The 26,620-nt window shown below is 45.5% G+C and overlaps 1 protein-coding gene across 4 annotated transcripts in view; it reads right to left on the bottom strand.

The window, feature by feature from the left end:
• The window catches only part of RBL2 (RB transcriptional corepressor like 2), a 171,577-nt gene that overhangs the window by 80,087 nt on the left and 64,870 nt on the right, over nucleotides 1–26,620 (bottom strand). For all 4 annotated transcript variants that reach the window (XM_029608552.1, XM_029608551.1, XM_029608553.1 and 1 more), the window contains 4 exons: nucleotides 20,328–20,488; nucleotides 20,147–20,211; nucleotides 8,646–8,832; nucleotides 7,567–7,733 (listed from right to left, as the gene is read on the bottom strand). In XM_029608552.1, coding sequence (XP_029464412.1) covers nucleotides 7,567–7,733; nucleotides 8,646–8,832; nucleotides 20,147–20,211; nucleotides 20,328–20,488 — 580 coding nt within the window. The remainder of the gene's footprint in view (nucleotides 1–7,566; nucleotides 7,734–8,645; nucleotides 8,833–20,146; nucleotides 20,212–20,327; nucleotides 20,489–26,620) is intronic.

Below are 26,620 nucleotides of genomic sequence, written 5' to 3'. Positions count from 1 at the left end.
TCTCTTGAGTCAGAAACACCCTGGCTCTCCCTGTGTCGAACAAGGCCCCCAGGTACTCTAACCGCTGAGTAGGCTGCAACTGACTCTTGGAGAGGTTGACTACCCAGCCGAGAGAGCGCAAGAGCTGTAGGACCCGGGCAATCGCTTGTCGACATTCGGCTTCGGACTTGGCCCGGATGAGCCAATCGTCTAGGTAAGGATGAACCAGGAGCCCTTCCCTCCGGAGCTGGGCCGCCACTACTACCATGACTTTGGTGAAGGTGCGTGGAGCCGTGGCGAGACCGAACGGAAGAGCTCTGAACTGATAGTGCCTGCCTAGAACGCAAAACCTCAAATATTTGTGGTAGGCCGGCTGAATGCCGATGTGGAGATACGCTTCCGTAAGATCCAGCGACGCCAAATATTCGCCCGGCCGAACCGCGGCCACTACCGAGCGGATCGTTTCCATCTTGAAACGCGGAATGCGAAGGCATCTGTTGACTCCCTTGAGATCGAGAATGGGACGGAAGGAGCCGTCTTTCTTCGGGACCACGAAGTAAATGGAGTATCTTCCCAGTCCCCGTTGTGTTGATGGTACGGGAGAAATGGCGCCGAGATCTTCCAGACGTCGCAGGGTCGTTCGGACAGCGTCCCTTTTGAAAAGAGCCTTGCAAGGGGAGACGAGGAACTTGTCCCACGGTAGACGAGCAAAATCTAACGCGTAGCCGTTCCTTATCACGTCGAGAACCCACTGGTCTGAAGTTATCTTGGTCCATTCCTGGTAAAACAAGGCGAGCCTCGCCCCCACCTGTGGGACGACCTCTGGAGGCGGCCGTGAGGAACGGACCCTTCTCGTTTCATTGGGCCGACTTGGACCCCGATCCCGACGGGGTTCCACCAGTCCTGTTAAACCTCTTCCCTCGAAAGGACTGAGACCATGAGGAAGGTCTAGCAGAGTTCGACCGGTAGGACTGTCCCGCCCTCGCCGATCTCTGCGGTCGCTGCCGCCGGTTGGAACGAAAACGGTTCCTCGGGGAGAAGGTCGAACGATGTCTGGGCCTGTCCTCCGGCAATTTAAACGCTTTGTTCTCACTGAGGAACTGCATCAGCTCGTCCAACTGTTTACCAAACAATAGCTTCCCTTTGAAAGGCAATGAGCCCAAGTGGGCTTTAGACGTACCATCCGCCGCCCAGTTCCGGAGCCAGAGAAGACGGCGGGCAGAGACTGCCGACACCATGGCCCTGGCTGAAGTTCTCAGCAGATCGTGCATGGCGTCCGCGCTGTAAGCGATCACCGCTTCCAAATGATCCGCTTGAGAGGCCTCCCCGACGGAGAGGCCAGCATTCGCCTGCAAAGTTTGGGCCCAGCGGAGCCCTGCCCGCAACGCAAAATTGCTGCAAATGGCCGCCCTGACTCCCAGGGCGGAGACCTCAAAGACCTTCTTGAGTTGCACCTCCAGCTTCCGATCCTGGATATCCCGGAGCGCGGTAGCTCCGGTGACAGGGATGGTAGACCTCTTTGTCACTGCCGACACCGCTGCGTCTACCCGAGGGAGCCGCAGCAGATCCAGTACATCCTCCGGCAGAGGATATAACTTGTCCATCGCCTTACTCACCTTCAGGCCTAATTCCGGAGTATCCCATTCCCGGAACAAAATGTCGGATGCCGAAAAATGGAACGGGAAAGCCACCGCGGGACCTGCGAGGCCCAAGAGGACTGGGTCCATATTTGCCCCCTGACGGGTTTCTACCGGTGGGGCCTCCACCCCGAGTTCATCGAGGATCGCCGGGATAAGGGGAATCAGCTCTTCGCGCTTGAAGAGCCGCACGACCTTGGGGTCATCCCCATCCGCCGCTTTCTCTGTTCCTGGCTTGATTGGATCTTGCTTATCGAGCCCCTCGGGCCCTTCCGCGGTCTCCGAGACCGCCCCCTCCTCCTCCAAGGAGGTAGAGGCCGTATCATAGTTCCGCGAGTCCCCTCGCGATGGCCTCTTTTCCCTGGGTGTCCCCGGTGCTTTCGCCTGTCGGATCGATCTCTTTTGGGGTTGGGAGCGACCCTCCCTGCCCCCTGGGGCCTTCCGCGGCCTGTGTTTGGAGCGCTTGTACTGTGCTAATTTTTTTAAAAGCAAAGTAAAATCTTCCGAGAATGAATCTTCTGAATCGGAGGAATCCTCCCTCGAAACTAAACTCCCAGCTTCCTGGGCCCCCGGGATCTCCCCCTCCGAACCACGACGTTGAGGAGACAGGGGGGGCGGCTGGTCGCCATTTCCCAGGGCTTTCCTCGTTGCCTCCCTCACTGTATTCAAAATGGCCGCCGTTCCCGCGCTAAGCGGGAACGGATCGGCCCTGTCAGCAGCTGCAGACGCGGCGCGTGGCGGCGATCGAGACCCGCGTGGTGGCGATCGGGACCCCCGAGAGCGGCCCCCTCGACCCCCCTCCGAAGGACCTTCGCCCCCCGACACACAATTCGCGCAAACACCGGCTCGCGAGACTCACGCGCGTGCGGACCCACACGCGCGGCAAGCAGTCCCCCTGGGCATCCCTGACTAAAGGCACCCCCAAGGTAAGAGAAAAATGAAATGTTTCGCCGCTTCCCCGCGCAGCCCCGACGAGGAGAACCGGAGAGAGAAAGGAGAGAGAGCCGGCGCGCCAGAAAAATAACGCCGAAACTTCTGTTTTTTTTTTTTGTAATACTTAGCCGCTGGCCGAGGTACTGAAGGCTGTCTGTTCCTGCGGGGGCGAGTGAACCGGGCTCCCCGGTGTCACCCCCGACGCTGCTGCCAGGCACGGCCGGGTCCTCGACCCTCAGCAGCGGCCTCAACCAGGGGCAATGATCCCCTCGGGATCTTGTAAGTCCCCTGGGAGGCTCCACCGACGGGAGACTTCTATTAACTACAATTTTTTTCTTCTTCTTTGTCTTTTCTTTTTTTTTTTTTTTTTTTTCTCAATTAAGCTACCCTATTGAAAATAAAAAACTCCTAAATTCCTTGATCCCTGACTAATTATCCCAAGGATCCCAGAGACTGTGGGTGGACCTGCCCCATCTGCTGGAGACAGAGTAAGACTGAGGGGCTGTGGGTGGCACCTTACTATATGTAGGGAGCCCGTCAAGTTTTGCTCTGTCTCCATCTGCTGGCGCGGAGTCACAACCCAGGTGTCTGGACTGATCCTGGTACGTACAGGGAATGAAGGTTACGCCAGAGATTAAGTTGACTGCACTATTTCAACAGGGAAGAATAATAGACAGATTAGATGGCCCTTGTGGCCTTTATCTGTCAAAATACTGTTTCTATGGTTCAAATACTAAAAGCATTCTTCTTGCTGTAGATTTTATAAAAACTTTCAGTGGATGAAGGAGACTTCTCTGTGTCTCTGAAGAGTAATCTATGTGCATGCTCTCTCTTTGTTAGCCATAAGCTCCACTGCATTATAGCTTATTTCAAAAAAGTAGATTCATCTGGACCTGCTTATAAGAAATCAAGCAACAGAGGACTGGTAACTTTGTACTATTCCTAGTCCTATAGACTGCATGACAATTGTGAGCTGTTCCTTCTGCTTCACACCCTAGAGAAGAACCGCACAAGGAGGTTGATATTCATAGATTGCTAAACACTTCAGTTTAGGTACCTAAGTTAGGATCATAAGTTTCTGGTTGAAAATAGGCACCTAAACTTAGTCACCTGATGCTGAAAATGGAGAAATTACTTACTGATAATTTAGTTTTCCTTAGTGTAGCAGATGGACTCAGGACCAATGGGTATAGTGTACTCCTGATAGCAGTTGGAGACGAATCAGATTTCAATCTGACGTCAGCCCTAGTACATATAACCCTGCAGGAAGTGCAGCTCTTCAGTATTCTCTTCGAAAAGCAATGTGGATATACGTGTGACTGAATAACTTGATTAACTTGAACTGGTTGATGTGGTTATAGCTGGAGACCGCCAGTGCACTCACCCGAGAAACGCCGACACCTGGTAGGTATGGGTGTCCTAATTAGAGGAAAGCTTGGCTTACCCGTGTTTGACTTGCTCTCAGGGAATTGTCACCCGAGGTTTCCGTGTTTGTCGGCAGCCATGGGCGGGATGCAGAGTCCATCTGTGCAAGCGTGTATAGAGTCCCGAACTGCTATGGAGACGGAAAAAACTGAAGAGCATGGTGTCCTGCAGGGGTATATGTACTAGGGCTGACGTCAGATTGAAATCTGATCCGTCTCCAACTGCTAACAGGAGTACACTATACCCATTGGTCCTGAGTCCATCTGCTACACGCTAGGAAATCACTGTTAGTGCTCTCCAGCTTGATAAAAAAAATGACATGGTAGGCCAACAGCCCCCAATCCCTCCCATCTGCTTGATTACAAATTTACTGATGGGGCTGAGAGTCCCCTATCCTTTCCTCATACCCACCTGATACAAAATACAATCATGGCGCCGAGGGTGCCCTGGAACCCTCGGCCATCTGCCTAACAAAACAAATTAATGTAGTAGGCTTAGAGAACCAGAGAACCCCCCCCCTCTCCAAACCTTCCCAAGCAAAGCTAGGAGGAGGACTGAAGCTTATCTACTACTTTCCAGCTTTAGCAACATCTGACAGCAGTGCTGGCTATATGATAGGAAATAAATATTAAGGGGTAGATTTTAAGAGGCGCGCGAACAGCCTACTTTTGCTTGCGCATCAGACTCAAGCAAAAGTACGCTGGATTTTAGTAGATACGCGCGGAGCCGCGCGTATCCACTAAAATCCTGGATCGGCGCGCGCAAGGCTATCGATTTTGTATAGCCTGCGCGCGCCGAGCCGCGCTGCCTCCCCCCGTTCCCTCCAAGGCCGCTCCGAAATTGGAGCGGCCTCGGAGGGAACTTTCCTTTGCCCTCCCCTCACCTTACCCTCCCTTCCCCTACCTAACCCACCCACCCGGCCCTGTCTACACCCCCCCCTTACCTTTGTCGGGGGATTTACGCCTCCCGGAGGGAGACGTAAATCCCCGCGCGCCAGCGGGCCTGCTGCGCGCCGGGCCGCGACCTGGGGGCGGGTACGGAGGGCGCGGCCACGCCCCCGGGCCGTAGCCACGCCCCGTACCCGCCCCCAAAACGCGGCCGACACGCCCCCGAAACGCCGCGTCGACCGGGCCCCGCCCCCCGACACGCCCCCGACACGCCCCCCTCCGAAAACCCCGGGACGTACGCGAGTCCCGGGGCCTGCGCGCGCCGGTAGGCCTATGTAAAATAGGCTTACCGGCGCGCAGGGCCCTGCTCGCCTAAATCCGCCCGGTTTTGGGCGGATTTAGGCGAGCAGGGCGCTGAAAATCCGCCCCTAAGTGCTGGTGAACTATTTGGGGCGGATTTTAAAAGGAGCGCGAATAGCCTACTTTTGTTTGCGCTCCAGGCGCAAACAAAAGTACGCTGGATTTTAGCAGATACGCGCGGAGCCGCGCGTATCTGCTAAAAACCTGGATCGGTGCGCGCAAGGCTATGGATTTTGTATAGCTGGTGCGCGCCGAGCCGCGCAGCCTACCCCCGTTCCCTCCAAGGCCGCTCCGAAATCGGAGCGGCCTCGGAGGGAACTTTCCTTTGCCCTCCCCTCACCTTCCCCTCCCTTCCCCTACCTAACCCACCCGCCCGGCCCTGTCTAAACCCCCCCCTTACCTTTGTCGGGGGATTTACGCCTCCCGGAGGGAGGCGTAAATCCCCGCGCGTCAGCGGGCCTCCTGCACGCCGGGACGCGACCTGGGGGCAGGTCCGGAGGGCGCGGCCACGCCCCTGGGCTCGCCCCTGGAACGCTCCCGACACGCCCCGAAAACGCCACGCGGTTCGGGCCCGCCCCCCCCCGACACGCCCCCTCTGAAAACCCCGGGACTTACGCGAGTCCCGGGGCTCTGCGCGCGCCGGTAGGCCTATGTAAAATAGGCCTACCGGCGCGCAGGGCCCTGCTCGCGTAAATCCGCCCGGTTTTGGGCGGATTTACACGAGCAGGGCTCTGAAAATCCGCCCCACTATGTATTGCTCTGATAACCATGGGACCTGGAAATGGAGATTGGACCTTTGCTTGTCTGTGCCAGTAAGTTATTGCAGTTTCCAGCACTCCTGTCAATGGCTGCTAAGAGCTGGGAGGAGGTGATAAGCCTCAATTCTCCTCCCAGCTCCGCCTGGGAGAGGGGGTTCTTGGGTGTCCTTATCCTGACAGGTAGGAAGAAGGATCTGGGTGGCCAGACTTAGAGCTGCTCTAGCAGCACCTAGTTTTGGCTATCCAAGTTAAGCGCCTAGCACTAGAGCAGCACTAGGTGCCTAACTTCCTCCCTCCAACCTGATCATGTTCATTTTCAAGGTGCCTACATTTAGATGCCTAGATATGGGTAATTTTTAAATTAAAAACATCTAGGAGCCTAACTCACCTTTGGAAAATCAGCCTGAAAATGTGATAGTATCAAAACTCAATAGGTTTAAGGGAACTTTGCTTTGCAAAGATTAAATTGTCAGTCATATAGTGCATCTTCTTAGCATTTCTTTGCTCACCAGTGCTATATAAAAAGGCATGCATGTTGGAGGTACCCAAGGAGGTGCATCTTTGTCCAAATTACAATATATTTAGAATAGAAAAAGATTATGCCATCACTATATCCTCTTTTTTGCAGCCAACAAGGAACAAGAGCACAGTCTAGCATACATAATAGGAAGCCTACTAAGACCTGCCTGGTGAAAATAGAAGACCCTTGGAGAATAAAAATGTCACTGGCATAAATATATCAGCAAAACAACCAATTAAAAATTGCCGCATCATAACCATCTCTTACCCATAATTTTTCTCCTACAAAGTCGAGAACTGGCAGAACACCTTGCTTTAGTATTTATCTGTTTCAACTATGCCACACTTATTGGTGTCTATATCTACACACATGTTCATAACTGTGGTTTTTTTCCTATTACTGGATGTCTTACTTTTGCTTGGTTATGTTTGATTTAACTTAACATATGTTGTTGTCTATGACTGATTTGTACATCTTTACTTACCTGTGGGTGACTATGTTGAACAAATTTAATAAACATATATTAAAAAAAAAATAAATAAAAATTGCCACATGTTCTAACTGAACCATAAGACAATTCTGTTTCTGCTGCACACAGCTTTGAAAAGCACAATAGCTTCAGGTAATTATTTCAAATATTATTCCAGCCATCTAAAAATGATCTCCAAATGGAGCACAGAGAAAGTTTTTCTTACTTGTTGCCTCAATCCTGGGCACAGAGGCAACAAAAGGCCCTCACAGTTCCTGGATACGGAGGAGCCATCAACAAGGCAGCCTGGACAAGTCCAAGGGAAACAGCTGTGTTAAGCAGGAGAGCTGGCTTCTGTTTTCAGGCCTCAGACCTTTGCCTTTTGCTGGCCAGGACCGATCAGTGGTGGGGAAGCAGCATTTACATTCCATAGGGGGCTGCAACTAAGTGCACTCCTCCTACGTTCAAGTTAGTTGCTGACCAATCAATGTAGTTCTGGGTAACTGGAATTACCATGCAACATATTGGAAAACCATGAACTGCGCTTGCCTCAGTTTTAAACAGACTGACCTGTGGCCATGAGCATGACATCACTAACCTTAGTATTTGCACCAGTTTCTCACTGGGTGCATTCTTAAGTCCCGTCAACATGGAATGAAGTCGGCTCACGTTGTGTGTTGCCGTGGAAACAGGGGTCACATAGGGATTGCTCTCTTTAATGAACTTCTGACCAGTAAGTGGAGTTGAAATTCGAAGTGCTTTGGACTTGAAAAGAAGAACAAGGCCACATTTTCATAAAAGTTACTACAGCCTTCCTTTTGCTACGATGCATAACTCTGATCTTGAGAAAAAAAAAAAAGGATGTATCCTCACAGTTCCCTGAAATTTCATACAGATTGTAGTTTTGGGGGTTTTAAATCTTACTGAGCAATATTCTGGATGCTGCAGATGTATGCCTTCATTTCAGAGCAAGAAATTGGGGGTACACACTGCAGTGGAACAGCCACTATTTACTGATGCTAAAATTAGTGAGAGCTTTCTAGCAATGCCTTCCTAGCATTTCCCAGAGATGTTTCAGTTATATAGCTGTCGTGCCAGCAAGGCCGTGTACTAGAAATAACAACTGAACAAGGTACTAAGCAAGTTAATACTCCACGAGTCACTTTAGCAGCACGCAGGCCCTCCCACAGCTATATTAATTTGCATCCACATTATGTGCTAACTAAACAATCCACGTGAGGTAACACATGGAAAGGTTCAGCATCACTGCTTTAACTGGCAAGTCACAAGAGAGAAACTGAACTATCCTCTTACCACTTTTGACGGTCTCATCAGAACCAGCTAGATCTACTTTTAGTAATTTATCAGGTTCTTGTGACTGTCAGAGAGAGAGGCTGGCTTTTGTGGACCTTGTTCTTACCCAGCATGGCATATCTTCTATTCTAATGCGACAGAAGTTTGCACTCATGCACCCTATCTATTCTATGGAGTCACTTTCCAGATGGCAACAATTATCCCAAGAATAAAATAACTTAAATAAAAGATTGCTGGGCAGAGTGGATGGGTCTTTTTTTTTGGTTGACATTTACTATATTACTATGGTTCCTTCAGAAGGGCCACGTTCTTCAGAAACGCTGCAGGGGATCTGCAAGCCCAGAGTCCAGCTGCTGTACTCACCCTGTCAAAGTGTTGCTGCAGACTGTATTTCACTTGCACTCGTTCAGCTGTGTCCATCGCCGAAACGTTGCTTAGGCACCTTGTAAGCGTTCCAATCTCCTCATCCGCATCATCCCCCAGAAATATCCTTTCGTCTAAATTTCCAGCAGATAAGACGTACTCCTCATAAGCCTTGTTGATAGCTTTGCTATGGAACACAAACAAACGAAGACGTTAGAAAGCCTCTTCCTCCATGAAACCTCTACAAGAGATGAAGTCATTGCTTCCATGGCTCTTTTAGCTACAGTGTTTATTTGTTTCGTTTCATAGAGTGGAAAACTTATTAAAGCTCGTACCTAGATTCAATACTTGTAACACAAGATTTGAGACCCACCAAGAATAAAAATGTATTACCACTGGTAAAAAGAAAATGAAAGAAACAAAATTCATGATTTTACTGTTCCAAACACAATAATGGCTTAAACACCCTAGAGCTTGCAAGCCTTCTTGTTTCTTTCACAATGCTTGCTAAAGGCTGAACATCTTTCTTGCCAATACCCTGGCAACTCCACTGACCCATATTACATTTGCATTTCTACCTTTCACCTTATTTAAAAATGTGTAGTCTGTCAAGTTCATTACAACAAACTGTTACATTTGAGAGTTAAGCAATAATCGGTGTTCCTTTCCTAAATGCTTTCTTTACAAATACATGTAAATAAACTTGTTCTTTAAAAACAAAATGTGATGAGCTGATTATGGGCCAAGATTTATTTTATATTACACAAGTCAGGGCTAAGGAGAAGACTGTTGCCTAAGGCTACAGACTAAAAACTGGCTGAATAGTACTATCCTGGACTCAGATATAAGATCACCTTGAACATATAGTGATCACCCCATATTCAGGCTAATGTATTATTTTTTAGGGACAGAGGTGCTGAAGTTTAAAGAAGTCAAAACGGTTACTGGATGTTTGGTTATCACAATTAATACCAATCACTTTTCTTTAAAATGCAAAAAAGATTAACAACTTGCCCTATGAGTACAAACTCTGATCATGCCTAGTCCCACTATCATCAGTTCCTCAAGAGGAAGAAAAATAGCACTGGTAAACCACAGGCTGGGCCGACTTTGCTGCTTTTTGATTTTGCATCTGTCAGTTTTTAGCTGGAGAAAGAGTAGCTAATAGGAAGACTATTAAATACATTATGCTGCCATTGGTATCATGTCTCTATAAGGACAGAAGTTATTTGTAAAGGTCACTATGGGGTGAATTAGTAAAGCCATCTACAGAAATAAAATGCAGTTGTAAATGGCTGTAATAAAATAGCCCTGGGGCTCAGTGCATGTGAAATGATGTGGCAGCCTGATTTGGTGCATAATTTTACACACACTAGGGAGAGGTGCTCTGGGTGGGTTGGGGGCACAGCATTGAGACTCACATGCATACTTTTTCCATTTTAAGAAGTATGCGCACAACCTTAGTAGAGCAGGCGTAATTTTGTGCAAGTAAGTGTGTGCATAACAGGGAGTTTTCAAAACAAAAGTATCTACGTAAGTTTGCCTTGAAATGTGGAGTAAAGTCTGCATGTATAGACCTCACCCCTATCCAGAGAGTTATAAACTGGCCTCCCCCTTAAGGGCAACTTTCAGTCTTTTTTACCTGGGTAGATTGGCCTGTCTGAAGGTGCTTTCCTGGTGTGTATGTTTAGATGTCCTCAGCTCCCACCCACTACAGATACCCCTACCTCCCCACATCTTGAAAATAGGAGTCAATTAGTGATTTTGCAAAAAACATTCAATTAATCCTCATTTTAATAATTGACTAATTTTAGTCTTGTTGCTGGTCATTCACAAATTAACAAGAGTCACCTAGTTATTTTTAAAACCTTACATTTTAAAAAAGCCACCCAATAATTTAAAGACTCTTAATTAAAAGACATACCTATGCCATAATAAGTTTTAAAACTTCAGCAACTTAATAAAATGAAGATGCAGACAGTAGTCCAACAGCAAGCTGAGGGCTAAACAGTCTTTTGCACCAAGTGCCACATGTATGATTTCCTGCCTGTTGGTGAGATGCTGTATGTGTGCACCCGGTGCAAAGAACTCCTGGCTCTCAGAGAACAGGTCTGATCTTTGGAGGAGCTGAGAATGGTAGCATTCTCAGAAATGCTCCCCGTTCCATGCACAGGACCCCAAAAGCAAGCTGAGCTCCAGAGTCTCAAGGGGTGGGTGAGACAATGGCACGGGGAAGAGGGTTTTAGATTTGTTAAGAACTGGGTAACATTCCGGGGAAGGGGGAGCCTATTCTGGCAGGATGGGTTTCAACTTAATCAGAGTGGAACCACGCTGCTGGCACTAACCCTTAAAAAGGAGATAGAGCAGCTTTTAAACTAGAAGATAGGGGGAAATTGATAGCCACTCAGAAGTGCATGGTTTGGAATGATGTAACTTTAAAGGATACTAACAAAGCAGGCATGTTTGGGCATCCTGATAGAGAGGTTGCAATAAAATGTTATATGCCTTTAAATAAAGAGCAGAAAGATTCCAAATTACCTCTGTCAATTGATAAGCAGGTTGTTAATTTAAAACAAATACATACTTTGAAATCTCTGTATACAAATGCTAGAAGTCTAAAAAATAAGATGGGAGAGTTAGAATGCATAGCAATGAATGAAGAGGTAGATATAATTGCCATCTCAGAGATCTGGTGGAAGGAGGTACAAATTATATCTCAATAACAGGATGGATCAAATTGCTGGAGGGGTGATGCTATATGTTAAAGAGGGCATAGAGTCAAACAAGATAAAAGTTCTAAAATAATGTACTGTAGAATCTTTATGGATAGAAATTCCATGGAATAACAGTGGGGGTGTACTACTGTCTACCTCGCCAGAATAAAGAGACAGATGATAAAATGCTAAGAGAAATTAGGGAAGCTAAAAAAAAAAGTAGTAACAGTAATAATGGGAGATTTCAATTAGCCCATAAATGACTGGATAAATGTAACATCAGGACATGCAAAGGAGGTAAAGTTTCTAGATGAAATGAATGACTACTTTATGGAGCAGCTGGTACAAGAAATGACAAGGGGGGAGCTATTTTAGACCTAATCATTAGTGGAACACATGATTTGGTGAAAAAGATAATGGTGTTAGGGCCACTTGGCAATAATGACCATAACATAATCAAATTTGACTTGATAACTAGAGGAAATCTACTGCAATAGCATTTAATTTTCATAAGGGAGAATGATAAAATGAGAAAAATTGTTACAAAAAAAACTAAAAGGAGCAGCTGCAAACTTCAAGAGTTTACATCAGACATAGACGTTGTTTAAAAACTCATCTCCTCCATTCCATTATTTACTGTGTGCTGTGCCTGTGGAGCTTTATGGCTGTTTCTGCCTCAGACACCTTCAGCTATTCTGAACAGGACTTCAATTCCTTACTCCTGGATGCACCTCTCTTTTGAGACCCCGTCTGCCCCTTTGCCAATTTCTTATTTTGTTACAGAAACATGCCACTTGCATGGAACTACATGCGGCCACACTAGTGGAATACTGCCGAGTGAGACACATTCCGCTTGGCCTTCGAATCTGAAAGGAAACTCGTCTCAACGCAGAAGATCCAGAGTTTTTGGAATAAAACCTTAAACAAGTGCTCCTTCGATTTTAATTGTGGAAACAATGAAATGCAACATGATCTCCTATCAAGAGAGAGTCAATTCTCAATTCGATGATTTGAAGCTTCAAACTTCAGGAGACCTCTTCATTGAACAACTCGCCAAGTCCAAGAAGAATCTTGAGAAGTTACGCTCAGACCTGAAGGCCACTAAATACAAGGGACGAAGCAGATTACTCCAATGGGTTAGTCTACTCTTGGATGTCCTCTACCCGTTCCCCCAAGTAAACATGTTACTTTCACCAGTTCTTCAGACGACTCATCTGGCAACGAATTATGTTCTGCCAACCTCCATCCTTCCTCTTCCTCTGCTCCTTTGTCCACTGCTCTTCCTCCCCTTTTTTTAGACCAAGTACAAGAACTAAGACAACAGCCACCAGTTCACATTGTGGTTATTGAAGCTGGCTATGTCAGCAAAGTCCTCCCCATATGCAACATGTGACACGGTCCAAACAGCACACCATGCCAAACCCATGACAATAATGCACCATACTGAGCTCGGTGACATTTCTGTGTTCAATTTGTCATCCAGACCACTATCACCTTTGGACATCCAGGTACTTCAAAGGGGCCTCTCATTCGTCCCAAACAGTCGATACAACTCCTTTTCAGTCCAGGTATACTTGCAAAATTTTTCTAGTTGCTACATTTAAAATGATTTTTTTTACCCAACCCTCAAAATACTGATCCCTTGATCATTCACAGGAAATCACAGTAGGCACCCTCTGACCCCCCCTGATTTATTTCTTAAAACGTTTGAACGTCTTGTACTACATCACCTCTCTCTCATTGATTCTGACACCCCCCTCTTTCCAGAATTTGCCCCATTCTGAGCACTTGGTCATTAAGAGTCTGGCTAACTCCTCTATTGTTATTAAGCCAGCTGATAAAGGGGGAGGGGTGATACTTAAATTGGGCAGACTACATTTGGGAGAAGGACTGTCAACTATTGGACCACCATTTCTATACACCCCTTCCTTCAGACTCTACTCATGCTCTATCGATTAAGATCTCTCAGCTTGTTGACACTGGTTTGTCCCAACATTATCTCACTCCACATGAAGCTGATTTTCTGGTTGAAAAGCACCTTATTACCTCTCTTTTTTAGGTCCATCTGAAAATTCATAAATCCCTAGTTGATCCCCCTGGACATCCCATTATTTCAGGGATCAGTTCCTTTCTTGAGCCTCTTTCTCTCCTGGCACCTTTTATACCCTTGATTCCTTCCTTTCAAGCTGATACCACTGGACGTGCATTTTCCCTTATCCCTTATTCAGTAAGGGGCCGAAAATGCACATCCAATCCGCCGAACCTAATATTGCCCACAACATGCAAATGCATGTTGATGGCCCTATTATGTATTCCAGCGCGATACAGAAAGTAAAATGTGCAGCCAAGCCGCACATTTTACTTTCAGAAATTAGCGCCTACCCAAAAGGTAGGTGCTAATTTCTTCGGCACCGGAAAGTGCACAGAAAAGCAGTAAAAACTGCTTTTCTGTGCACCCTCCGACTTACTATCATGGCGATAGTAAGTCGGAGGTCCCGAAACTTTCCAAAAGTGAAAAAAAAAATTTTGAAGTCGGCCGGCGGCTGTCGTGTCGAAAACCGGATGCTCAATTTTGCCGGTGTCCGGTTTCCGAGCCTGTGGCTGTCAGCGGGCTCGAGAACAGACGCCGGCAAAATTGAGCGTCAGCTGTCAAACCCGCTGACAGCCGCCGCTCCAGTCCAAAAGGAGGCGCTAGGGATGCGCTAGTGTCCCTAGCACCTCCTTTTGTCCGTTTTTACCGCCGGGCCTCATTTAAATACAGAATCGCACGCACAGGAGAGTGACCTGTGCACGCGTTCGCCCGCGGACTTTACTGAATCGGGACAAGTTACCTCATTAATTTGCTGCAACAGCTCAATTTGCCTGATTTGCTTTGTTTCCTAGCTACTCTAGATACTGAATCCCTGTACTCCAAAATCCCTCAGTTGGAGGCCATCGAAATTGTACGTTCCATTTTGGACCAATGAGCAGGCTGTGTCGGACATCCACCAACTTCCTGGTTTCTCTCACTAGCATCGCTCTGAGAAACAGTTTTTTTTTTTTGTTTTTTTTAATCTTCCAGGGTTCTTTTTACCAAAAAAATCAAAAGGACAGCCATGGGCGCCACAATGGTCCCAGATATTGCATGCCTATATGTAGCCAATTTTAAAAGAGTTTTGGTTTACACAACCTCTTTCTCCGGGCTGATCGCCACATGGTTATGTTACATCGATGATGTTTTTGTGATATGGGCAGGCACTAAAATATAATTTTATATGTTCCTTGATTTTATTTTATTTTTTTAAATTCCTGCGACCCTAGCTTACAGTTCCAGGCCCAAATACACTCTTCAACTGTTTTGCTTTTGGACATTTCCATCACACTGCATCATGGTGTCTTTTCCACCTCCTTATTCCGGAAACCCACTGATCAGAACACACTCCTTCACTTCACAAGTCATGACCCTAAAGTTTTATGTGAGAATATACCTATCGGCCAATTTATTTGCCTCAGGAGACTGTTCCTCCCAAGAAGACGTTTTGATCCAGGCCCATAACATGCTAACACATTTTCAATCACGCGGTTATACGTATAAACATTTGGAACATGCTATGAAACATGCACTTTACAGTAATCATGAGCTCCTTCTAGTGTCACAGAATTGCCCTCCATCTTTCGAGCTTACTTGTGAGCTGCCATTCTCTTTGAGAGTTGGTCACGTCTTTTCAGTAATATGGCAGTTCTGGCACGTGCTTTCACCACATTCACTGTTTCAGGACTCCCCTCGGTTTGCGTTCACTCGTGGTCGAAACCTTAGGGACATGCTAGTGTCATCCAAGTTACAACCTATAAAGAAGTGCGTTACTGAAGCTCTTAATCATGCGCCTTGTGGTGTGTGCGCCACTTGCCCTATTCTGAATGGTTATGTAGTTTTTGTTTTTTTAACCCCAGTACTGGCCGATCTCTTCCGCTGCATCATGCTTCTACATGAAGCACTACTGGCGTGATATATGCATGCCCTTGCCCTATGTTATACATGGGCAAAACTTCCGTAGCTTTGAAAACTCGTATTTTCAAACACATGAGCTGCATACACAACTTTCGCGAAGAAGCTCCCTCCGCTGCACTGGCATGCCTTCCACCACCATCTAGAAGACCTTCACTTTTTTGTGGTTGAGGTTCCCCACCTTGTGGTCTCGTGGGAGTAATTTTGGTGAATGGCTGATTAAAAGGAAACAATGGTGGATTTTTACTTTGATCACAGTCCATCCCAGTGGACTAAACCGTGCCATTCAATGGTCAGTTTTCTTCTAAGCCCTTTTTCTTGTATCTCCCTCCCTTCTCCCATTTTTCTTCCTTCCCCTTTCTTCCTCCTTCACCATCCATTCTCTCTTCCTCCCGCTTTTTCCCCTCTTCTTCCCCTCCCCCTCTCCCCGCTACCCCAGCCTTCCAGTCAGCCAATTGGTCTTCAAATATTTCTCTCTATTATTAATCCTTCCTGCTTGTCTGCTTTGATCCCCCCTCTCCCTTGTTCAATGATTTCTCACTGCTTCGGGCCAAATTTCCTCCTGAAGTTTTGGTTCTCTATTGCATATGATTCATGGCTGCCCTCGCAGCTCCCAGTTTGGTTTCATGCATTTTTAAAGTTAGCCACGCCCCACTGTACCTCAAATGCAGCCTTACTGCCACTGATGTGCCTTGCGGATACATCTTAGACTTGCTGTGACGGTGGGTCCCCCTTTTCGGCTTTTACCTAGAATTTTATTGTTCTCATTTTCTGTTTGGCCTTGCAGGTGCCCTCCTAAAATTGCCTTGACGCCACTGCACCATTAGTGCTCGGAGTAGTATCTGCCCCACTATCTGTCTGTACACAATAAATCCCTTCTCTATGCGGCCGATTGCCGCTTGATTTAATTCATCCGTGTTCCATGTTCCCCGCTTCCGGTGTGTACATTCTGAGCTTGCCTCTGTTTTTAGTTTTATGCTGACCTTATTTTCACAATGCCCAGTTACATTTTTCATTCAGAAACAACTCGGCAAGGTCCGCACTTTGAACCCCTATTCACATCTAGCATTCCCTTCATGCGGTCTGTACTGGCTATTAAATACCTCGCTCATGTTTCCTTTTTGCTATTTTTCATATCTGTCCTTAATACTTTTTGTTTCTTTTTAATAGTGTGTTTTGCAGCCCATTGGGACATAATACAACTAGGCACCTCCACACTAACCGGTGCTTCGTTTTGTTCCTTTAGTTTATTTTGATTTGTCCCTGCCCTACTGTTGTATTCTATTTCTTCCCCTCTCCTTCAATACACTTCCGCTTTAGAGCTTCACTCCTGATCTCTGTGTATTCGCATTCCAAGTTTTTGTTTTGCTTAATTTTGGTTTCAGTTGCATATCTTTTTACATTGCGTTATGTTGCTTTAAACATTTTATATGGTTAAATTTATATATGGTTTTCAAATCCATTATTGTTTTTAAATGTATTTATATATGTCTTTATCACATTGTTTTTCTTTTCTGATTTGCCGTATTGTCATTTATTCTATTATCTGTTCATGAATATGCTTCTCCAAGCAGTCTGCCCTAACGTTTTGGTGTTTTGTTGGCTTTTGTTTTGTCATGGATCCTTACTAACCCTTTATTTTTGTTGGCAGTTGAGAATTTGGGCTTCTGTCCCTCCCACAGCAGCCCATGTGGCGAAACACAATCCGTGAATAAAAGTAGGAATTGCTTTGAAAATATCTTCATTCGATCACCCTTATAAAGGTTCCTAGAATTTTTAGCGCTTTTCCACTTCTATTTGGTTTGCATTGTTTAAAAATACTATTTTGGAAGCTCAGGCCAAATGTATTCCATGCATTAAAAGAGGTGTAAGGAAGGCAAAACAGCTGCTGGTATGGTTATAAGGTGAGGTGAGACAGGCTGTTGTAGCCAAAAGAATATCCTTCAAAAAAGAGGAAAAGGGATCCGAATGAAGAAAACAGGAAACAGTATAAGCACTAGCAAGTTAGATGCAAAGTGTTGATATGGAAAGCAAAGACAGAATTTGAAAAGCAGCTTGCTATGGAAGCAAGAACTCATAATAAAGTCATTTTCAGGTGCAAACGAAGCAAAAAGCCAATAAGGGAGTCAGTTGGACTATTAGATAATCGAGAGGCAAAAAGGGCATTAAGCGAGGACAAGGCCATAATAAAACTTAAATGAATTCTTTGCTTCAGTCTTTACTGAGGAAGATATAAGGCAGATACCAATGCCAGAAGTGATATTCAAAAGTGATGATTCAGAGGAACTGAAACAAATCTCAGTGAACTGGAAGATGTACTAGGGCAAACTGACAAACTAAAGAGTAGTATATCATCTGGTCCAGGTGATTTGCATCTTACAGTGCTGAAAGAATTGAAAAATAAAATTGCAGACCTACTGTTGGTAATCTGTAAATTATCATTAAAATCACCTATGGTACCAGAAAATTGGACGGTGGCCAATGTAACGCCAGTTTTTAGAAAGGGTTCCAGGGGTGATCTGAGAAACTACAGACCAGTGAGCCTGATGTCAGTGCTGGGAAAAATGGTTGAAACTACTTTGAAGAATAAAATTACTGTTTAGACATAGTTTAAGGGACAAGGTCAACATGAATTTAGTCAAGGGAATTCTTGCCTCACCAATTTGCAACATTTTTTTGAAAGCTTGAACAAACATGTGGATAAAGGTGAGACAATAGATATAGTGTATCTGGCTGAGAGGAGATACTGTATGATAGAAGTTTATAAAATAATGAGTGGAGTGGAATGGGTAAATGCAGATTGGTTGTTTACTCTTTCAAAATTACAAAAAGACTAGGGGACATTCTATTAAGTTATTAGATGATACATTTAAGACAAATAAAATTTTTTTTTCCTTACTCAACACAATTAAACTCTGGAATTCATTGCCAGAGGATGTGGTGAAAGTGATTAGTGTAGCTGGATTTAAAAAAGGTTTAGACAAGTTCCTGGAAGAAATGTCCATAAGCCCTTAAGGTGGATTTGGGGAAACCCACTGATTATCCCTGGGATAAGCAGCATGGAATCTATTGACCTTTTGGGATCTTGCCAGGATTGGCCACTGTTGGAAGCAGGATACTGAGCTTGATGAACCTTTGGTCTGACCCAGTATGACAAATTTTATGTGCATATGTATAAAGAGGTCAACAGAGTAAAGCAACATGTGAACATGGAATTTTCAAAGTGCGCATTTTATTTTAGCTCCCCTTAGCTGCCTGTGTAACAAGTAGGTGCAAAGTGCACAGATGCTTTTAAGCAGGCATATATTACATTAATTTCACAGTGATACTATTTTAGTATTTTATCTTTGAAAATTAATTACATAGCACATATGGGACTATTTTGCAACTATGCGGGCTTCTCAGAATTGTGCCCGATGTTCATGCTGTTGATTGCTGTATATCCATGTTTTTGGTATGTTTTTGTAGGTGGGCTAGAAACCAAAATTTAAATGAATGGTCAATAAAAGCCATATTCTAAAACTGAAGAGCAGTAAGATGCATGTGAATGCCTCCTGCTCTATGATTTTCACAATCATATCCACTTACTGAATTTTAACTAGGAAACTATGTAAGCTACCAGTTGCCACTCAAAGATATTGCTTAGCTGAACCTGCTCCTAATATTACACACTGAGCCATAGACTGTCTGAAGATCAGCTTACATTAAACAGTACAATTTCACTCAGCAGTGAAAAAGAGTAAAATATTAATTGTGGGGATGCTTAGATTGTAGTTCTATGCACTACTAACTATCTGTAAGTTGTAGTGCATGCAAGCACACACACACACACATATAAAACAATCTTTATATAAGTGAAATACAAAAGTACATACTTTTGGGTTGGCCTGGTGGTTCAGTGGCAGGATCTGGGTTCAGTTACCAGGCCAGAACCCTGCTTCCTGAGCCAGCCGGTCAATGATGACACCTAGCAGCCAGACTCAGCATCCCTGTTAGCCAGATTTCAGAAGGAGCTGTAACCTGTGGCCTTCAGCTAGAGGAGAGCTGCTGCAATGGATGGGCTAATTAAACTGGGAGGGAATGTAAGAAAAAAAAAAAAAAATCCCCAGGTAGTTGTGTGAATGAAGGTACAAATAATGCCAGTTCTAATTCAACTGGAAGTCCATGAAAAGCAGGAAGAAACTGACAAATCAATTCTCCTGCCACAACAGTACATACCTTTAAAGAAAGTGTAAAGAGGTGACTAACTTATGAAAACATGATTCCTGTCTTAAGGCAGACAGGTACCTTGGATACAGTTTCTCCAGTTTCAGTTTAGAAACTCTTTAAAAGGTTTATTTTATAGATGTTGACTAAGAGCACTTAGTTGAAATCCTGCCATAAACAGCAATTAAACCTTTAGGAAAAGCAACCTCCGACACCAGCACTCTGACCAGGAGCCCATAGTCAATCAGTAAACAAATAAATCCATAGTGAAATAACTGACAATGCTGTATGAAGGACTAATACTGCCTTACATCTGACCAGAAGAAAGGAAATAAACAGTTAATGCGCTCCCAGTGAATATTTTATTTTATGTTTTACTAGGGCCAATTACTCAGGAACCATTTTACAGTTCACCAGCACGTCAGACAGACAATACTTCAATTACAACAAAGGCTAAAGGCAAACCCTCTTCTGAATGAGCCAGCTTGTTTAATGCAGATTATAACCACGTTTATTTCGTTTTGCTTTCTGAAAAAAAAAAATGGCTGAACATAGAAATGTGCAAAAAAACCCCAAAAACCACCACCACAACTTACACACTGTCTCCAAAGCTCCCTGGATCAAGAAAGCCAGTGAGATTCTCCTCTTTTCCTTTCAGCAGCTGTAAGAGGACACAAGAAAATCGGAATCAGTAATATGCTAACAGTCTAATTATTGTTTATTTAAGTCGTATTTGGCAGAAATGTACAGGAAAACGTTCAAGTCCACGAGCCAAACCTTTTTGTCAAAAAGTTTCCTAATGTATGGCTTCCAGAAGTGCTCTTTAATGCCCTTGGCCTCTAAAAGCAAGCCGTCGTGCAAGCTGCAGAGCCGTTCGATGATGCAGGGAGGGTCCGAACCTGCTTTACAATCCTTAACGTTAAAGTCTTCAGGAATACCTGCAATTAGAAAAATTAAAAAGAGAAAAAAGGTTTTAGAGCTTCCATTCCCGGCTAATCGCCACAATACGCGTAAAACGATTTCACAGCCAACACACGAGCGTGTCTTAATTAACCGTGTTTCTGTCAGGAGACTCATCTCACAAAGCACGCTGCTTGGCAGAGAGCAGACCAAGCACTCCGTGCATTATTAGCTGCTTTTGAAACACTGGCACCACGCAAATTAATTGCTAGCATGAAAGCAAAATCTGACCTGAAATGGAAAAAAAAAAAAAAGGTTTACCTCGCAACACCATCTGCTTGTGTCTTATAAGAACAGTATTTTAAAACATACAATATTAGCCTGAACTTTAATCATCTCACCTAATGGATCCTTGTTCTCATATCTCTTATCAAACATTTAAGTCGCTGTGGCAAACGCATAGTTTAGAAACCAGCAAAGAAGCAGAGAGATCTCAAAACCCTTAAAAACAAAGCCACATTAAAAAAAAAAAAAAAAAAAAAGTACATTGCTGACTCAATGGAAACTTTTCCCTGTTGTAATTATTTGCACATGTGTTGCTCAGGTCAGTTTTCAGCTTGTATTATGTGACATAAGCTAGAGAACAGTGGCTCAAAAGGCTACAGCTGAGAATCCACTCAGACAAATAAAACTGCAAACATACCACTATAAATTATTGCTATGAAATTGGAAATCTGTAGAGGAACTAAGATACTGTACTATTTCTAATCTACTAATGCTCATATGCCAGGTCTTCAAGGCTATAACTACCCTACATTTCTCCCATCCTATTTTCCTTCTAAACAATATTTTTGGCTTGCCAGAATACCATTAATGAGTACCAGTTTTATTTCCTTGGATACAACAGAGAAGAGGAACCTGTTATATTTATTTATTTTCAATCTTCTAGAACTACCCCTCCCAAACAAGGCTGTACAGCAGTGGACAACGCCGCTAAAAAGTCATCACTACAACATAATAAAATCATACAAAAAACAAAAACCTGGAAACAACCAGGCAGAAAATAGCATACAAAGCAGTACACACAAGCAAAATATTTATAAACCAACATTACCTAAAGATTTGTAAATGTAACTTAGATCTTTCACAAAGCACAGTCTTAGAAGAAAACTTTTTTTTCTTTCATCAGGACTAACTTAAAATCTTGGAAAACATCTTGGCGTGCTTTAAGATTGCAATAAAATGTATGAACTTAGTGCTTCTGATAATCTTTGGAGGTAATTTTTTAAAGGCAAATATGCATCTCAAATGCTGTTTTGCACAGGTATGTAGGCGTTTTGAAAATAAACCTGGGAGTTGTACACGTGAAGGTGTATGTGGAAGCAATTTCAGGTGTATTTTTACGCATACTTGAAAGAGGCGATCCCAGGGCGGAGTTTGAGCGGGGAAACCTTATACACGTTTTTCCTAAAATCAAAAGAATGCGCATAAAACGTACGCGTGAACATTTACCATCTGCTCCCAAGCAGGCATAAACGTGCGTGTGCATGCTATGCAAGGGTTCGCAAGAAGCCACTCATTTTCTAAATCGGCTTATGCCCGCTTTGAAGATGATGGCTGAATTGAGATTTGCAAACGTAGACTTCAGTTCTGTGCGCTATGTTAGAAAATCGGGCTCCCCTCTTCTATATAGCTGCTTTGTCCGAAGAGCTTCATAGAAAAAAAAAATAAAAATGAAAGCTTCTCATGCTACCCCAAGGCAGGTTCAGTCTAAAGAGCTGAACAGTGGGTCGGGATGAGCTGGAATCTGCCATATGGGCTTGTTTGGACTCTATTATAAAGCAAATTATCAGGCCCCGGAACACAGTTCCACCACTTCTTTCAAGACTTGAGAGGCAGAGCAGTAATATCTGCTCCAGGCTCACCCTCTCCCCTCTTCTTCTCGGTAGGTTCTCTAGGGAGGAAACTTGTGAGCAGCAGTGTCTATAATTAAGGCTTCAGCCCTGACCTGGATGATGAACTACTGCTCACTTTGAAAGCGTGTTAATTCAACACTTTTTTTTGTGTCTGTTTCCCAGGGCCGGTGCAAGGGTATTAGGCACCCTAGGTGCTTTCTGCCTTGTGCGCGCCCCCCAGGCTCGTGCACTCTCTCCCACTCCTCTGCGAGGAGAAAAGCCGAAGCAAGATGGCGGGAATCGGCACGAGCCGAAGTCCAGCCTCAGAGAGCCGCTGCAGGTGAGGTGGGAGGGACCAGGTTACCGCAAAGCTAGTAAGCGTCTGTGCCTGCGAGGGAGAGAGAAGTGCTGGGTCAGGTGGGGATGGACGGGTCGCTCGTCACTGCCACGGCTGCTGCCCCTGGGACCTTAGGCGGTGGTCTAGGGTGCCAGTTTGCCTAGTGCTTCCGCCAGCCCCGCTGTTGCCTGGGAATTAATTTCTGGCTGAATGAGCCGATGAAGTGCAGCAGATCTGGGGCTCGCCCACAGGAATGGAGCGTGAAAAGTGTTTAAGAGAGAGTCTGTATGGGTTTGGGAGACAGAGCTCACACCTGGCCCCTCTCCCCCACATCACACCTGTTCCTGGCCCATCCCCCTCTATCCCCTCTCAATCCAAAATTCGAATTCTTTTTTGTCTGCAATTTATGAAAAATTGTTGGAATGGATTTCTGAGGCTCTTGGAAGATTCACAGGAATTGTTTGGAAACTGAAGTGAATAAAGATTTTTGAGGATCAATGTATGAGTCACTAGCACTGTGACCTCCTCCTACAGATTAGTGGATTCGAAGCCATGCAGAATGATTTTTTTTTTTTACATATAAAACTTAATATATTAGCCATAGTCTAACAAAATGAAAAACTGTGAAAAACAGTTTTGCTAGAAGCTAAAACTAAAAAAAAGAAAGCAAATGTTGCTTACCTGTAACAGGTGTTCTCCCTCAGGACAGCAGGATGTTAGTCCTCACATATGGGTGACATCACAGGATGGAGCCCAATCATGGAACACTTCTGTCAAAGTTTCTAGAACTTTGACTGGCCCCTACTGGGCATGCCCAGCATGGCACTAACCCTGCAGCCAGCAAGGGTCCCCCTTCAGTCTTGTTTAAAAAGCTACAGGCAATGCCGAAAAATAAAACAAGAAACGTAACGAACCCAACACCGTGGGGCGGTGGGTGGGTTTCGTGAGGACTAACATCCTGCTGTCCTGTGAGAACACCCATTACAGGTAAGCAACATTTGCTTTCTCACAGGACAAGCAGGATGGTAGTCCTCACATATGGGTGAGTACAGAGCTGAGGATGTCCGAGAAATGCACCAAATGTACCCAATGGCGTGCAACAGGCACAACAACTGGGGTTGAATTTGGTAGAGGGCATCCTGAACCCTAACGGGCAGGTGGAAGGGTGTTGGTACGTCAAGTTGTGAATAGGTTACGCAGGACAGATTGGCCAAAGACGGAATCTTGTCTTCCGGCTTTGTCCAAGCAATAGTGGGCTGTAAAGGTATGGAGAGAACTCCAGGTGGCAGCCCTGCAAATGTCAGGAAGCGGCATCGATTGTAGGTGTGCTATTGAAGTCGCCATGGCCCTCACAGAGTGTGCTTTAACACGGTCTTGAAGTGGAATGCCTGCTTGCTGATAGCAAAAGGATATGCAGTCCACTAACCAGGAGGAGAGAGTCTGCTTACCCACAGGCTGCCCCAATTTGGTGTAATGGAAAGAGACAAACAATTGAGTGCTTGTCCTGTGGGCAGCTGTACAGTCTAGGTAGAACGCTAGAGCCCTTTTACAGTCAAGGGTATGCAGAGCCTGCTCTCCTGGATTGGAATGGGGCCTGGGAAAAAAGGTAGGTAGTATAATGGATTGATTGAGATGAAACTCTGACACTATCTTAGGCAAGAACTTAGGGTGAGTGCAGAGTACTGCCCGGTCTTGCAGAAGTTTAGTGTAAGGCGGATAGGTAACTAGGGCCTGTAATTCACTAACTCTGCGAGCTGAAGTGATTGCCAAAAGGAAAATCACTTTCCATGTGAGATAGCGAAGTTCACAGGATTGGAGAGGCTCGAATGGTGGTTTCATGAGCCGACCCAAAACCAGGTTAGGGGCCGGAGGACGCAGTGGAGGCTTGAGGTGAAGCAAGCCCTTTAGAAAACGTGTCACAAGAGGTTGTACTGATATAGGAACATCCCCAACACCTTTATGGAAGGCGGCCACTGCACTAACATGCATTCTGATGGAGGAAGTTTTTAGACCTGACTCAGACAAGTGCCAAAGATAGTCCAGAAACTTTGTGATTGGACAGGTAGAGGGGTTAAGGGATTGAGAAGAGCACCATGACTCAAACCTGTTCCATTTGTAAGAATAAGATTTTCTCATGGAAGACTTCCGTGAAGCAATCAGGACACGGGAAACTTATTCAGAAAGGTTAAGTGGCTGAAGGATTAACCTTTCAACATCCATGCAGTCAGGGACAAGGCTTGAAGATTGGGGTGGCGCAGGCACCTGTCGTTTTGCGTAATCAGAAGCGGGTCCTTTCCCAAGGGAATGTGCCTGCGAATGGAGAGATCCTGAAGTACTGGAAACCACACTTGGCGAGGCCAGTGAGGTGCTATCAGGATCATGGTTCCCTTGTCCTGACGTAACTTCACGAGAATCTTTGAGAGAAGTGGAAGTGGAGGGAATGCATATAAGAGACCTGTCACCCACGAGAGGAAGAACACATCTCTTGGTTGTGAGTGTTGGCTGCGAGTGAGGGAACAAAAGTTCTCTACTTTGCGGTTTTGACATGTTCCAAAGAGATCTATATGAGGGTAACCCCATTGTTGGAAGATCAAGTCCACTACTAAGGGGTTGAGAGACCACTCGTGGGGTTAAAAGGCGCGACTTAGCTTGTCTGCCAACACACTGTCCACTCCCGACAAGTAAGTGGCCCTGAGGTACATCGAATGGGAGAGGGCCTCTGCCCATATCTGTGCAGCTTCCTGGCACACCTGTCCCTCCCTGTTTGTTGATGTACCACATGGCCACCTGGTTGTCCATCTGCATCAGGATGACTTGGTTGGAGAGGCGATCCTGAAATACCCTGAGAGCATATTTGATTGCTCGCAGCTCCAGGAAATTGATTTGGTGTTTGGCTTCCTCTGGAGACCAAGTTCCTTGTGTCTGCAGATTGGCCACATGGGCTCCCCAGCCGAGGTTGGAAGCATCGGTGGTGAGAATTATTTGAGGGTCTGGAGGCTGGAAGGGCAAGCCTTGGAGGAGATTGATCTGATTTTTCCACCAGGCACGGAGTGAGTCGGTGACGTGGACAATGGTTGACAGGGGCTGAATGCATTGAGTCCATTGTGACCTTAGAGTCCACTGCATGACTCTCATGGCTAGGCGGGCCATTGGGGTGACCTGAACTGAGAACGCCATGCGTCCCAGTAGGATTAGAAAGCGGTGTGCAGTCGTGTAGTGCTGAAACTGCAGCTGGTATGCGAGAGAGACATGAGAGAGCTCGTTGTCAAGGTAGAAAAGCTTTTGCCTGCAAGGTGTCCAAGTCTGCCCCTATGAATGGTAAGGTTTGAGATGGGACTAAGTAGGATTTGTCATAGTTGACGAGAAACCCTAGTGAAATCAGGGTGTGTAAGGTAAGATGCAGGGACGACAGAGCAGTTTGTTGAGTGGGAGCCCTGATCAACCAATCGTCTAGATAGGAGTAGACGTGAACACCTTGAGTCCTGAGTAAAGCTGCAACTACTACGAGACATTTCGTGAAGACTCGTGGTGCAGACGCAAGGCCGAATGGAAGCACTCTGTACTGATAGTGCTTGGGGCCTTCCAGAAATCTCAGGTATTTGCGATGAGATGGAGTTATCGCAATATGAGTGTATGCATCCTGGAGGTCTAGAGAGCAGAGCCAGTCTCCATTTTGCAGAAGAGGAAGGAGGGAACCCAAGGTTACCATCTTGAACTTTTTTCATTGGAGATACTTGTTGAGGGCACATAGGTCCAGAATTGGATGAACGCCGCCTGATTTTTTGGCGATTAGAAAGTACCGGGAATAGAAGCCTAGGCCTCTTTGGGAATAGGGTACTGGTTCTATTGCTCTAGACTGGAGGAGGAGGGAGACCTCCTGTTCCAGAAGTGGTGAGTGGTCGGATGTTCCCCACATCAGCCGAGGTGGGGAGTCCGGT

Source organism: Rhinatrema bivittatum, chromosome 7 (assembly GCF_901001135.1).
Source record: "Rhinatrema bivittatum chromosome 7, aRhiBiv1.1, whole genome shotgun sequence".
Taxonomy (NCBI): domain Eukaryota; kingdom Metazoa; phylum Chordata; class Amphibia; order Gymnophiona; family Rhinatrematidae; genus Rhinatrema; species Rhinatrema bivittatum.
The sequence above is the reverse complement of the archived record's forward strand: the minus strand, read 5'-3'. Positions and strand labels throughout refer to the sequence as shown.